General features: G+C 37.5%; 2 protein-coding genes across 2 annotated transcripts; one reads left to right on the top strand and one right to left on the bottom strand.

Moving 5' to 3' along the window:
• Nucleotides 1–2,479: 2,479 nt before the first annotated feature.
• On the top strand, nt 2,480–5,133 carry LOC106082569 (elongation factor G, mitochondrial). Its single transcript, XM_013245172.2, has 3 exons — nt 2,480–2,663; nt 2,755–4,775; nt 4,837–5,133. The coding sequence occupies exons 1-3, from the start codon at nt 2,592–2,594 to the stop codon at nt 4,979–4,981; spliced, it is 2,238 nt and encodes a 745-aa protein (XP_013100626.1). The 5' UTR covers nt 2,480–2,591; the 3' UTR covers nt 4,982–5,133.
• Nucleotides 5,134–8,501: 3,368 nt separating this feature from the next.
• Nucleotides 8,502–9,690, bottom strand: LOC106082570 (large ribosomal subunit protein uL4m). Its single transcript, XM_013245173.2, has 2 exons — nt 8,940–9,690; nt 8,502–8,882 (listed from the first exon to the last, which is right to left on the bottom strand). The coding sequence occupies exons 1-2, from the start codon at nt 9,617–9,619 to the stop codon at nt 8,663–8,665; spliced, it is 900 nt and encodes a 299-aa protein (XP_013100627.1). The 5' UTR covers nt 9,620–9,690; the 3' UTR covers nt 8,502–8,662.
• Nucleotides 9,691–15,742: the final 6,052 nt, after the last annotated feature.

Genomic DNA, 15,742 nt, shown 5'->3' with positions numbered 1-15,742 from the left:
TTTTGTTTAGTTTTGCGTTTATAGACCCCGTTAACACTGCTCTTTAAATCCGGATTTAATGGCTCGATCATCTGTTTTCCCATTATAAAATCAGCTGACGAGAGCCCTAAATCCGGATTTAATGAGCAGTGTAAACGGGGTTAAAGATTTATATTGAATCTCTCAACGTGCCAATATGGTTCACTGTGTTGCAAAGCATAAAAAATCATTAATGTTTTTGGGTTGTTTCGAAAAGCGGCAACACTTTTCTAATCAGATTTTTGGCAGCATGCCGGGTATCTTGTTTGGTTTTAAAACGAGGAATGCTGTCACACTCTATAAAGAACGTTGGAGAAAAATAAGCGAAAAGTAGTACCCTGCGTAAAGCCCTAGATATATTCATTTACAGATGGGAGCAGTGTTCCAACAACAAAATATTGAATGCACTATCTGTCAAAATCAGTGGTAAGTGCAACTCTGATTTTGAGTATGTTTGTATGTGAAATGGTTCTTTTAAGAATAATCCACACACTATAACTATAATTCACACACACAACCATAATTCGTTGGAAGATAGTGCACTTCGTGAAAAAATCGTACTCAGGTGTTTGAGGTACACTACCTGGGCTAATATGTATTGCTTATTTTAATTTATCAAGCTGAGTATTCTGTTCTGTTTTTCAAGCGGAATAGCTGTCAAACTCCATATAAAGCGGAGTATACTGCGGATCTATAAAGGTCGGCCAATTTTGACGGTATTAAGATGTAAAATTTTTGTTTGCATCCTCTTTGTTGCCATCTTCTTTCTCGCATATTCTCTGCTCACGTACGCACATTTATACACACACGCACACAAATTTCTTTGAGTGCGTTGACAAAACGTTGACAGCTTGATGGCAAGATGGCGGATTGCACCATATGATTTGTGGTTGTTGTACAAATGAGACCACCTTTGATTGTTTCGTCATGCGCTATAGTAAGAACGAACGCGGTGAGCTTTGATTTTGAGTGTCGTGTTACAAAAATGGAACTCTACGGCAAATCACACAAAAGCAACACGCAAATATCATTCTGTGTTGCCAAACGTGAAGTTAAGGCCTTTAAGCAGGTTCACTAATGCAGCTATTATACTATCAGACATGTCAAAAGTAATTTCAAAAAAAGCTACTATGAAATTTGTACACATCGTGTGATACGTACAAAAAAATTAATATTTAAAATATATTTTGAAATAAAAATGCAACATTTCGATTATACAAAAATACAATACATATGAGAATACATGCCGATTAGAGCGCGCTCTATTCGTATTTGACGTACATAAGGCAAGGCTTATGAATAAAATTGGAAATGTCAGAAATAAAAGGAAAATTAACAAAGTAAACGTTTCGTGCCTTGATTCCCTTCTCTCGTCATTCTCGAGTTATGTAAAGGCATTAATTTTTTGACTGGGCCATACTCTCACCGGTAAGATTTTTTTCCCAACCCGCCTACATCCCTTACATTTATTTTCTTATTTTTGTTGTTTTTTCTGTCTTGTACTGTGCTATGGAGTATTTCTATCTGCTTCTTCCTGTATTATATTTCTTTCTGTGAAGCGGCTAGCAAACGACGTTGCTAATCACATGCCCTAAAACAATTTAATTTGGGGTCGCATTCTTTCGACTGACAACAAAAACAGCTGAATTCCTAATATTTTTGTCAAAACTATTAGAACTCGCTCTATGAAAGAATAACATGTGCTATTTTGAAATGTGTTTGTCATATATAAGTTTCATTCCATATTTCATTCAACATAAACATATCGTGTGATATCAGCTCTAAATATTTTTCAGTTTTGCTCTTATAGTTTTAAGTTTAATCTCTGTTGTTGTTGTAGCCACGTGTTCATGTGGAGGTGGCGATCCTCGTCAAGCTCCTGTAGGTGAGCAAGCTCGATCCGTGGCCATTCCTAATTAAAAGGCGCCAATAACACGCCTTCTTATATCGAGTATCATAGGCACTCACTATTTCGATACCGCGAATTGTCCGCGTCTGCCGTTGCATCTGCTCCGTACGAAGTATTCCACTATCCGCAACTAATGGACGTGCCCGGTAGCTCGCAGCTAAAGGCTCTATCACGCTATATGTTCTTTTCTTATGACATGTCACTTTTTATGTATCATTTTACATGCGATTCATAATTTTTGCTATGACATAACCTAAAATCTGATTATTCTATGCGTAAAAATTGTTAAAGTTGCACATATTAACAATTAAAAAATTGACATATCATAAGGCAAGAACATGTAGTGTGATGGTACCTTAAGCTTCTCGTGACAGTCATGAACACCACACAGATCTGACCTCAATGTTACAGCCTGTGTGGTGCTCACAGCTATACCGTGAATAGTGAGTTGCCAATATGTTCCACTGTGTTGCAAAGTATAAACGGTCTTTAATGTTTTTAGGGGTGTTCCGAGATGTGGCAGCACTTTTCTAATAAGATTTTTGACAGCACGCCGTCAGCTGTTCTTTTTGTCTCCCAGTGTGCATTGTGTGTAGTTGGTGGTTCTCCTTGTGGAAAAAAAATTCAATTTAAAACTAAATATTTTGTATTAAAATTGCTAAATATGACCTTAATTAAACGATTAGTATCAAGTAATTTGGCAACTCGTCTCAGCAAGCTGAAAAACCAAAATCATGTAAGCAATTTTTATAGACAAATGGCTTCAACGAAACTCGGCGAGGTTATGTAATGTAATAACCGTGTAAATGTTTGTTTTTCTTTACTAGAATGGCTATTGCACCCATTTGAAGTTTGCCGAACATAAACCCATTGAGAAAATCCGCAATATTGGTATATCGGCCCACATTGACAGCGGTAAGACTACGTTGACAGAACGTATTCTCTTCTATACCGGCCGCATTGCACACATGCACGAGGTCAGAGGCAAAGACAATGTGGGTGCCACTATGGACTCCATGGAACTTGAGAGACAGCGTGGTATTACCATACAATCGGCCGCTACCTATACCCTATGGAAAGACACCAATATCAATATAATTGATACTCCTGGTCACGTAGACTTTACAGTGGAAGTTGAAAGAGCTTTGCGTGTTTTGGATGGCGCTGTATTGGTTCTATGTGCCGTTGGAGGTGTTCAAAGTCAAACGTTGACGGTTAATCGACAAATGAAACGTTATAATGTTCCCTGCTTGGCATTTATCAACAAATTGGATCGCATGGGCTCCAACCCCTATCGGGTACTATCACAAATGCGTTCCAAGATGAATCACAATGCTGCCTTTATCCAATTGCCCATTGGTTTGGAAAGCGATTGCAAAGGCATTGTAGACTTGGTTGGAGAAAAGGCGATATACTTCGAAGGTTCCTTGGGAACACAAATCAGATATGACGAAATTCCCCAGGACATGCGAACGGAATCGACAGAAAGACGTCAAGAGCTGATTGAACATTTATCAAATGTCGATGATATATTGGGTGAGATGTTTTTGGAGGAAAAAACTCCCACAGAAGACGACATAAAGGCTGCCTTGAGAAGAGCTTGTATCAAGCGTACCTTTACTCCGGTCCTGGTGGGCACTGCACTGAAGAACAAGGGTGTTCAACCTTTATTGGATGCCGTTGTGGATTTCCTTCCTAATCCCGGGGAAGTAGAAAACCTCGCGCTAATTGAGGAGGAAGGCAAAGAACCACAATCGATTGTTTTGAATCCTGCTCGTGACGGCAAAGATCCTTTTGTGGGCTTGGCTTTCAAATTGGAAGCAGGTCGATTTGGACAATTGACTTATCTTCGTTGCTATCAGGGTGTGCTGCGCAAGGGAGATACTATTTTCAATGCGAGAACCAATCGCAAAGTACGTTTGGCCCGCCTGGTGCGTTTGCACTCTAACAACTTGGAAGATGTTAATGAAGTGTATGCCGGTGATATATTCGCATTGTTTGGTGTTGATTGTGCTTCCGGTGATACCTTCACCACAAATCCCCGCGATGGCTTATCTATGGAGTCAATCTATGTGCCAGATCCTGTGGTATCTATGGCCATCACTCCCAACAATCCCAAAGACCGTGACAATTTTGCCAAGGCTGTAGCTAGATTTACCAAAGAGGATCCCACATTCCACTTTTATTTCGATAACGATGTTAAGGAAACTTTGGTGTCTGGCATGGGAGAATTACATTTGGAAATCTATGCTCAACGTATGGAAAGGGAGTATAATTGTCCAGTAACGCTGGGCAAGCCTAAGGTGGCATTTAGAGAAACTCTGGTAGCACCCTGCTCCTTTGACTATTTACATAAAAAACAATCTGGAGGTTCTGGACAATATGCCCGGATCATAGGCATTATGGAACCACTGCCACCCCATCAAAACACATTGCTGGAGTTTGTGGACGAAACTGTGGGCACAAATGTGCCCAAACAATTTATTCCCGGCGTGGAAAAAGGTTTTCGTGAAATGGCTTTGAAGGGTATGTTATCGGGACACAAATTGGCAGGCATACGTTTCCGTTTGCAAGATGGTGGTCATCACATTGTGGATTCCAGTGAATTGGCATTCATGTTGGCTGCCCATGGAGCAGTTAAGGAAGTATTCCAAAATGGTGGATGGCAAATACTGGAGCCAATTATGATGGTGGAAGTAACAGCTCCAGAAGAATTCCAAGGTGCAGTAATGGGACAGCTAAGCAAACGACATGGTATCATTACGGGCACCGATGGCAATGAGGGATGGTTCACAGTCTATGCAGAGGTACCATTGAATGATATGTTTGGCTATGCGGGCGAATTGAGGTATGTATGATTGATTTAGTCTTGTCTTATAACTTGAAATGAATTTTCGTATTTATTGCAGATCAAGTACTCAAGGTAAGGGAGAATTTTCCATGGAATATTCTCGGTATTCACCTTGTCTACCCGATGTACAAGAACAAATTGTACGTCAGTATCAAGAATCGCAGGGACTGGGACAAGCGGATAAGAAGAAAAAGAAAAACTAATTCTTTATACTAGACCAACCCATATAAATCATACTTTAGTCGAATAATCTATTACTCTACATGTGTATTAATCCTATACTTATTTTAAAGAAATTAATATTTTATACTGTGATAAAAACGAAAAAGCAAAATAACAAGACCAAAAACTATGAGATGGTTACTTTTTATTTTAACACTGCCGCTGGTCTTGCAGTAGCCCAATCTTTTATCCCAATATACATTTTGATGTACCCAAACCTGGTACTCCCAATGGGCTTGATATAAATCCCAAAGTCTGAGCTGGTGCTATTCACCAAGCGATTCAGGACCATTTTCCTGTTACTGCTACTTTCTCGGAAGACTAAAGTTCCGACTACGGCACGGGATAGCTGTGAGCGCCACACAGGATGGAACTTTGAGGTCCGACATGGGTGGTGTTCATTGCTGTCATGAGAAGATTAGCTGCGAGCGCGTTCCATACGGAGTAGCTGTAACGGCAGTCGCAGACAAACAGCGGTATCAAAAGGAGAGTCTCAGTGAGAGGCCTTGCGGCACCGGCTCTTGCACAAATATTGAGTGCTCGTTGTGAGAAGACGGGTTATTGGTGGTTTTAAATAACCAGCGGGAACAGGGTGGCCATTGGACCCGAACGATCTTACTCACCTGCAGGAGCTTGACGAGAATCGCCACCTCCATATGAAAATATCGCTACAACAACAACAACAACAAAAGTTCTGACAGTGGTTCACTAAATCGAACTGTAGAAGAAACCTCAAGGAGAGTGTCAAAAGTGAAATGATTTGAGAGGTAGACATGTTTTTGTAACCACATATTCTCATGTGTTCAAGCTCATAGGCAAGCAAGTCGTTCCGGCCCAGAGGAGAAAAAGAAGAGAGAAGTTGCAGATACTCCGAAGTATTCCACTGTGTGCAACCCGTGGTCAAGCGCGTAACTGTCAGATGAGCTTCCCACGATAACGATGAACCCCACACAAATCGGAAGTTGAAATTTCAACTTGTCTGGTGGTCATAGTCATACTGGGCCGGACCGCAAGATTGAACGCTATACAAGTCGGAAGTTAAAATTCCAACTTGTCTGGTGGTCATAGTGATACTGGTGGTCTGGTGGTCATACGCAAAATTGTCGGGAAGATGCATGGCACCACTACGGCGCTATCGCATCTGTATGGAAGATCTAAGGAATCGGATCCCTGGCGCCTGTTAAAGTTTGAACAGCACTGTTATGGTGACTGGTCATTACGCCCATCAGACATAGCGCCCAACATTTTTCATTTTTCATGTCCGCTTTAAATGAGGTCTTGTATATATGTCCTTCATTTACAATTGGAGTGTATTATTGGGTTGCCCAAAAAATTAATTGCGGATTTTTCATATAGTCGGCGTTGACAAATTTTTTCACAGCTTGTGACTCTGTAATTGCATTCTTTCTTCTGTCAGTTATCAGCTGTTACTTTTAGCTTGCTTTAGAAAAATAGTGTAAAAAAAGAATATTTGATTAAAGTTCATTCTAAGATTTATTAAAAATGCATTTACTTTCTTTTAAAAAATCCGCAATTACTTTTTGGGCAACCCAATAGATATCACAATAAAATATGGCCAATAATAAACTGTTCAGTGTGAACATAGGGCATCAACAAGCTCTCTCCATCGAGTTCTATCGTTGGCCAAAGCCTTAGCTTTATTACATCATATATGGATTGATTCCAACTCTCTTTTCGTACAGCAGATTCATGCGTTTGTCGGGTGTCCACTCCCTCGCTGTCCTTGCGGGGTCCAGTCTAGGACATTTTTCACTATATCATGGCGCGGTCGGCGTAGGATAGACCCAAAGAGGTCATAACGTTGTAACCTATATAGCAGCGGCCATAACGCTCAACAAAATTGGTCGTTGTGAATTTTCATAAAAAATAATAAAAATTGGTTTTATTATTTTTGGGAGGTCAGAATGCTAAAAAAAAATATTGGGCATTAAGACCGCAGGTCATAAAGCCCAAATACGTTTTTGGGCGTTATGTCCCCTGGGAGTTATGGCCAGTCACCCACTGCTATTTATTACTGATCTACCTTCTCTCGCAAGTAGCGAGGATACTGGAGGGTCTTCTCCACCTCTGCGTAGTTGGAGAACTTCAATTTACTGCATCGCAGCACTGATTCCCTAGATTGCATAACACGACTACTGCTTTGCACGCTATCTCTACACATATGAACTGTGGTCTGGTCTGGACCTCTCGAAAGCCTTTGAAACAGTAGGCAGCCGGGTCTAAAATGTTAAATTACGATTCAGCGATGTGGGCGCTATGCAGTGCCGTGGACTAGCCAGCTAAGCGATATGCAGGGAAATTGCATTCAGATCTGTCAGAATGCTGCCCTACGCTCTGTGACGGGCTGTATTCATAGTTCTCATGAATACGGAAGACAAAGATCGTACCCGTGCTAAGCAGAATGTACTATGTTGGTATCGCAGAGAACATTCCAATCACCATCTTGTATATAACAGAGGCAGCCACCGCCCAGAGATATCAGGGTGGATCTACATGATTTAGATAGCAATATTCAGCGTTACAAGACAGATCAATCAGCATCTATCAGTGATGGATGTATGTCCCGATTATAACCTGGAACCACACGAAACTTACAACAAGATCACTCTGATCGCACCTAAGCTTAGTAGCAAAGATCCTTAATCTAGAAAATTAGCAGAACCCAGCAAACGAATGCTACAACAACACACTACAGGTAGTGGATAGCCAAGGCCCAGTTGCATTATTTATTCTGGAGCTGAGGAAGAGTACAATTTTAAGCGAAAATCTTTTTTCATATCCAGATTGTATTATAGCCCTTTTTCATTCTCAACTGCTTAAAGGCCTCAAGTAGGCGAGTGGTAAGGACTCTCACAGACAAGAGGTCTTTCCGCTGCTCCGACATGCCATTCTTACTTATAATGGCTTTCTATAAACTTAAACTGCATATTTAGCATGCATCCTTTTCTCAACATATGGCAAACACAGCGTGCCTAAGGTATAGAGAGATGTGTTTAGCAAAATTTTTTGCTAGACACATATCCTTGAATCTCAACCTAACCATGGTATAGGTAAATAATACATGTTTGACGGATCAGGAATTTGACAGCTTAAATAAATTGAAGTTCCAATATTGATGCAATATCCTGGAGGTTGTATTAATTTTGTTTTACTCGAAATATAGGTATTGTACCACACGACTTCATCAACTTATATCCTTAAGCACTTGGTGATCAGACTAGTCCATTGGGTACTTTCAATTACGCCGCTTCCAATATGGGCATAAAACTCACAGCAAATTTTACATCATGCTTCCAACGATCCAAAACAAAAATGGGTCTACGTTTAAGGTTTAGAAAACTATGTATATACCGAAGATTGTGAAATATTTCAGTTTCATTCCTTTCTTTAACAGTTTTTGTGGTAAAAATCTCTACACTTACCTGACTCGAATGTTGATTGAAGTTTTATTTGTATCATCATTCACTTATAACATAACCGTTTTGAAGTTTACCTTAATGTTTATTCCACAACAGTCGTTTACCATGCAGCTTATTTATGGCGTATATGCCACAACTTCACTTATTGGGATTCTTCAACATTTTCTTTATAATTTAAAAACTTAAACAATTTATTGCCGTTGAAAATGTAAGCACATTTCCTTAAACTTGATTCAATTTGAATTTCTGTCCCTTGGCAAATGTATCGGTGCGATGAAGTTGGAAAAGCAGGCGATCTTCCAAGTGTTTGGCAGCTTCTACTGTTAAAACCAAAGTATCATGTTTCAACATGGAGTAACAATTTAAGCTAAAGGATGGCATTAAATTGACATAGCCCAAAGAATCCGTGGCATAGCAAATATTTTCGGGAAATTCGTCATGTCTGCAATAATAAATACATAAGAAAACTGTAGTCCATTCATATCATTCCACTGCGTACTTATCAACAATCAACACAGATGGTCCCCAATTGCGTTCTTGAATCAAATCCTTGATAAATTCAGGATCTTTACTTGGTATTTCCACATCGCTTATAATGTGTAAATCATCCTGAGCCAATTTTACACTCAATGTCGATGTTAGGCCTAAGACTCGCTTCATAAAGGGTAGCATATAGAAATGCGAAGTGGGAGAGCGCGGACCATGCGCCACACCACCTCCCTTTAAAAGTGGTGAACGAAGTGAGCCATGACGTGAACGCCCACCACCTTTTTGTGGCCAAGGCTTACGACCTCCGCCACGAACTTCAGCTCTGCTTTTTGAATGGGCAAAACTTACATAACGGTATTTACGTTGCCATTCAATGTTTTCCTGGATCACATCGACTCTTGGCTGGACAGCAAACACATCTGGATGCAATTCAATTAAACCCAACTTGCGCTCTTCTACAGCATCAATGTTTTCAATCCATGCCTGTCGACAATCTTTAAGATTTAAAGGTGAAAACTCTTGATAATTTTGCGGTAACAATATAGCCGGCCCCTTTGGAGGAGGTGTTTTTGCAGTTTGCTTTTCTTCTACGGCAATTTCTTCATTAGATGTTCGTGCAATAACACTGGATGAAATGCTTCTGGCGGTAGGCACAAGCATAAATTTGGCTTTATTCAATAAACTTAACATTTTATAGTATCAAATCAAATTTCTACTTCAATGCTGCATGTGAATTATAAATACTAGGGATCCATATGTCTAATTTCGACTAATCGATTAATCGACTTTTTGTCTAAAAAAGTGGAAGTCGTCTTTTAGTGGATTAAAAAATCGAATGTTAACTTTGCCATTTCATTAAAATATATTTTGTCATCATTCAATCTGAATGACACAACTGCTAGAGAAAAACGCAATATATTTATTCAATGATTAAACGTTCTGGAATGCAAAAATTGGTTAGGATTTAAATAAAATTATACTTATGAACTCCGAGAAACATTTATTTAAGATTTAAATGACTTATTTTGTTTGTTTTGTTGTCTTTTGTTTTTTTATGTATGTCAGTGCTGCTAATGTTTAAAGTACAAGGATTTGAAGCAATTAATTTTTTAATTGAAAATAGCAAAAATTTCCGTTAAAAAAATCATATTGAATTAAAAAATTATTGAATCAATTAAGTTCTTAATTGAAAACGATGTTACCTTCAATTAAACTTTAATTGAAAATTTCTAGGCGATTTTTTTCTGTGTATGAATTGGTTCTTTCGCATAAAACACTCATGGGCTATAGTGTTATGCTTGTGGTATTTTATCCGCTTCATTTACTATACCAATGCATTTTTGTGCTTTCATTGGAATGGTATTCGCATTAAGAATAATCCATCCAGCTTTCAAATCAATTACTAACACTCTGCAGTTAATATCTTTTTCTACTAAAGTATTTTGTTTGCTATAATTGTCGTCGAAAAAAATACCGCAAATTTTTTCTTCTTCTCTAAAACCATTTATCTTTTCTTTAAAAATATCTATGGCATTTTTATGAAAACAATCTTCAGCTTTTATGCAAGAGCGCCATGCAATACCTCTTCAGGAGGTATTCATTGTGTCAGCCGAATATAGTCCTTAGTGGACGCCCACCACTAGTAGCAGATGATGAGAAGGAAATTCAGAGCTACTCTGGCCCAATTAAGATCCGGATGGTGTTGTAAATTTAACTTATATCTTTCAAGGTTAGACACTACCATCCCCAATGGCACCATTCACTTATCAGAAATTAACTACAATCAGACTGCAGAATCACTGTGGAATGCTACAATAGAAGTGGCCAGATGCTAGGTCTGGAGACGGTAAGAAGGTCAGAATAGTACTACATATATAGTTTTTAATATTATTTTTTTTTAAATATTTTTTTATTACCTGTTCTCTCATTATATCGATAACTTACCACTACATTTTGTATTGATACTGTATCTAGAACAATCTTAATTGCGCTGGATAGGACTAAAAAAGAAACAAGTAAATATGTATACTTACAGCGAATGCAGCTACAACAACAACAGAAAGGCCGGCAGCAGTGGCAATTGAAGGAAAAAAGGACGGATCTATCGTGGGCCTCCAGCCAGCTTGGCTTTGGTTGACCTTTATCATGAAGTTTGTATTCCAGCGGGAAACAACAAAAACATATGGAGGTACACATAGTTGTATTTTAGTGTCCGCTCGTTGTCTCTTTCTTTGATGATGGGGGCCAAATATAGGCAGAAAATCCTACCAGCCGCTAATAGATGACACCAGGGACGTAGCCAAGGTGGGGGGTCGTCGGTCCCGAGCCACCCCCAAATGATTTTGCCTAAAGAAAAAATTTAAATTAAATTTATTCTAAACAAAAATTTCTTTAACATTTTTTATAATGACAAAATTTCATATTTATAATACAAAGACAACATTTTGCTGAGGTCAGGGCAGTCTTAAAATTATTTTTCTCAAGGCCAAAGTTGTAATAAAATTCTTAGTAAAAATTACATTTTTATTAATTTCTTTTGTTATTTTAATGATATTTTTCTAGAGACAAAATTTCGGCGTAATATTCTCTTATGACAAAACATCAGCACCGGCCGGAACACCATCAAAATTGTTTTTTTTTAACAATTTTTTTTTTAATTTTTTATTAAGAAAAAGTTCTTATAAAAAAAATTTTATTAATTTTTTATTAAAGCCTACATTTTAATGAATTTTTTTAAGGACTAACTTTTAGCGAAAAACTCTCTAAAGACAACCCAACTGAAATTCAAATTTTGCATAAACATTTTTAAAGTCGTTTTATTATGTTATTTGGCCCAAAGAACATTTTCCTAAATTTTTTTTCTATAGACAAATTTCATTAAATATTTTAAAAGAAAACATTTTAACCCATTACGCCTGACCCTCGATTCCGTTGTCCGATTTTGATGAAGATTTATCTATATATATACAATATAAAAGAGACGCGTGATTGCTGACTGACTGATCAACGAATGTGGGTCTTGGGTCGTAGGCGCGCGATAAGGCGGGGTTTGTGACATTCGTACTAAAACGTACAAAATGATGACTTTTTACCCAGCGAGAACGGATGGGGCTAGAATTATGATTTTGGGATCAAATTAAAAAGTGTCTCGAAGAAATAAGATTTGGTGACAAACAATTTCCCAAAATAGTACCGGAAGTGGGAAAAATGGCACGTTTAGTACCGCAATTGGTACTTTTTGGTATCTTGTTTGTTAATTGGACTAGAGCTTTGAATTTAGGTACACTATGGCAACTTTAAATGGGGAAAAAACAAAGAACCAAAAAAGGTACGAAATAGATGAACTTTGCATAAGGCGAACGGGTAGAGCTAGAACGTCAAAATTTGGCTTAAATGATTGTTCTTGCGAAATTAAGGGGGTAGATAGAAAAACATGAACAATATTTATAGTAACGGAAGAAACGTACGTTTAGTATCGTATTTGGTACCATTTCATATTTAGAAATACATGTTGGCTGACTAAGTTATTTTTAATAGATCATACATTTTGGTGCCAAATAGTACGAAATAGCTTTTTTTACTTTTACAGTGAACGGAGAAGGCTAAAATTAAAAAAGTTGCTAAAAATAATCGATGTCTTGACAAATATATGACAAGTTGTACCAAATACCAAATCTTGAAATCGTACCAGGAGTGGAATAAAAAGTACTTAAGTGCTGTAATTGGTACTGTTTAGTACTTTCCTTATAGATTGAGCTACAGACCTGAAATTTGGGATACAGGCACATCTTGGCAGTATGTACCGGACGACTAGAAAATTTTGGTCATATTCGCACATTTTGGTACTAAAACGTACACCTATGTAACCTCTTTTACGGATTGAGCTACAGCTCTGAAATTGGATACAGTTACATCTAGGTACTATGTACTGAGCGACTAGAAGATTTTTTTGATATACATACGTTAATTTTTGTACTGAAATGTACAACGTGGTACTTATCTACATCTGTGAAATTAGGGATACAGGTACATCTTGGCAGTATGTAACGGATGACTAGAAGATTGTATTGAAATTTGTACATTTAGGTGCTAAAGCTTACAAAATGGTACTTTATTTACGGATTGAGCTAAAGAACTCAAAATTGCGATACAGTTACACCTTGCGGTACAGTTACTCTAGTCGGCCTTATCGGCCCCAAAAAGTATATATATTCTTGATCGTCATGTCATTTTAAGTCGATCTAGCCATGTCCGTCCGCCTGTCTGTTGAAAGCACGCTAACTTTCGAAGCAGTAATGCTAGCCGCTTGAAATTTTGCACAAATACTTTTTATTAGTGTAGGTCGGTTGGGATTGTAAATGGGCCAAATCGGTCCATGTTTTGATATAGCTGTCATAAAAACCGATCTTGGGTCTTGACTTCTTGAGCCTCTATAGGGCCCAATTCCCGTCCGATTTGACTGAAATTTTGCATCCCAAAACTGTGCTAAGTATGGCTCAAATTGGTATATAACCTGATATAACTGCCATATAAACCTATCTGGGATCTTGACTTCTGGAACCTCTAGAGGGCGTAATTCTCATCAGATTTGGCAGAAATTTTGTACAACGGCTTCTCTCATGACTTTCAACATGCGTGATCAATATGGTCTGAATCGTTCAAAAGCTTGATACAGCTCCCATATATACCGATCTCCCGATTTTGCTTCTTGAGCCCCTATAAGGCGCAAATCTTATCCGAATGAACTGAAATATTACACAATGACTTCTACAATGTTCAGCATTCATTTATGGTCCGAATCGGACTATAACTTTTTTTAATTCGAATATTTAGGCAATAATACTTTCAAAATGTTCTTTCTTTACGGATAAGACTATAGCTATTAAAATTGCGAAAAATGCTGGATTTAATGATATTGGCATAAAATAGAACCTGCTGTCACAAGAAGTAGTATTATTGCCATAAATTTTTTTTTTTTTGAAACCATCAAATGCAACAAGACATTAAAACGGATTCCAGTAATCTCACTCCTAGGACTTTTGAAAAAATTGTTCGTTAGATTTTTCGAATATAAAAAATTGCCGACTTTTTACAAGCCAATTTTCCCCCAAAATATGACGGGAAAAATTGTTGTAACTGGTTTCAGTCATCTATTTTACTAGCTAGTATTTTTCTAAGACAGGTATTTGTCGTCGTTACTGCGAACCTGGGCACACGGAGCAGCAGCAACAGCCGTTGTGTAGCGTTCGTCATTAATACAACATACAAAATATATTTGCACTGTGTTGGCAATCAGTGTAAAATTCAGCTCTGACTTTATGACCAAATGTCACCGCCTATGTGTCATTTCCTGCACCCAATAGCTACCACAATTTTCAAAAAAAAAAATATTTAAGTATCTTTACCAATTTCACAGTAACAAGAATTTTGGCAATTTTCGATTTTGAAAAAATGTGGAGTGCCCCCCCCTTCCAAAAAAAATCCTGGCTACGTTCCTAGATGACACATACCCTTTTTAGTTAAAACTTCTTTTTTTAATGTTTTAGTTATGCTCCTATATCGCTTATACAATTTGTATGTCAACCCTTAGCTGCAAGTAGGTGCCACTAAACCAACGTTAGGAGAATTGTATTGTACTTATCAAAACTTTTGAGTTACCCTACTCATGCATGAGAGTTTGTTTTGTCGCCCACTCAGTTAATCAAATATGTATGTGTACGACATACGGTGAAGTAAATGCGATTCGTAAGGGATTTTCGTTTTAACGTGGACTTTCCTTTTCAAAGTCAATCATGTAATGAAAATCTGCGATTCTTTTCTTATTGTCGGCTGTTTTGCTTTGACAACTATATAAATTAAAAAAAAAAATAATGAGTTTATTAACAAATTTGGATTTAAAAAAATAAGTTTTGGGACTTACAAGTAATTTCTTCTTCATATCTTACAAGCATCTGGCCCATGTTCGCATTGTATTGACGTTTTAAGTATGCTTGCGTTTCCTGATTTCATTTGAAGCAACATATTACCATCATTTGTTGACAATTGGAATTCCTATTCTCTCATATGATTCCTTGCAAGGCAAAAAAACAATGCTAAGAAAATACCCACGAACACACACCATTGATGAAAAAATAACCCAATAATTTCCCCACACCAAAATTCAAATTTTTAAATAAACGCGATGCTCTTCCATATGTATGCCTGCCTATGCTTTGTAAGAGTGGTAGTCTAGCGTTCGACCAATAGAATATCACAATCAGCTATAGAGATAAGTTGTTGCTCAGAGCCAATGCAGGTAGTAAAACTAAGATAAATTATCTTATTATAGTTATCATTTATATATCTATCTAAATTCCTCTTTCCTGTGGCTGAAAGGCGGTTGTTTGTTCATTGAGTATAAACACTCTGTCAGTCGGCTTTAGAGTCTAGTGGTGTTACTGCGTTTAAATATTTAAAACCAAAGCAACGCCAAAGACATCTCCTACAAATAAAATTAATTTTAAAGAAGATTTTGTGGATTTGTAAGTTTTTTTCCATCCCCTTATTATCATTTGACGATCGGCGGTGAAAATGTGTTCAGAAAATTAAAAATGATCAATTGAATTTGAAGTCATGTATCGTTTTGCGAATTATTGGCGGCTCAAAAAGTGCATAGAAAGCAAATATTTCAAAAAAAAAACCTCTGCAACAGGATTCATTGTTATAGAGGCGATCAGTCGAAATTTTTTTTAATTTTTAATTTTCAACTCTTTTTGATTACATTCTTGCATTCATTTTTTCAATGGGTTTAAATTTGATTTAAAATTTTGATGG

Source organism: Stomoxys calcitrans, chromosome 3, assembly GCF_963082655.1.
Source record: "Stomoxys calcitrans chromosome 3, idStoCalc2.1, whole genome shotgun sequence".
In the NCBI taxonomy this organism is placed as follows: domain Eukaryota; kingdom Metazoa; phylum Arthropoda; class Insecta; order Diptera; family Muscidae; genus Stomoxys; species Stomoxys calcitrans.
This window is presented reverse-complemented; position numbering and strand designations above follow the sequence as displayed.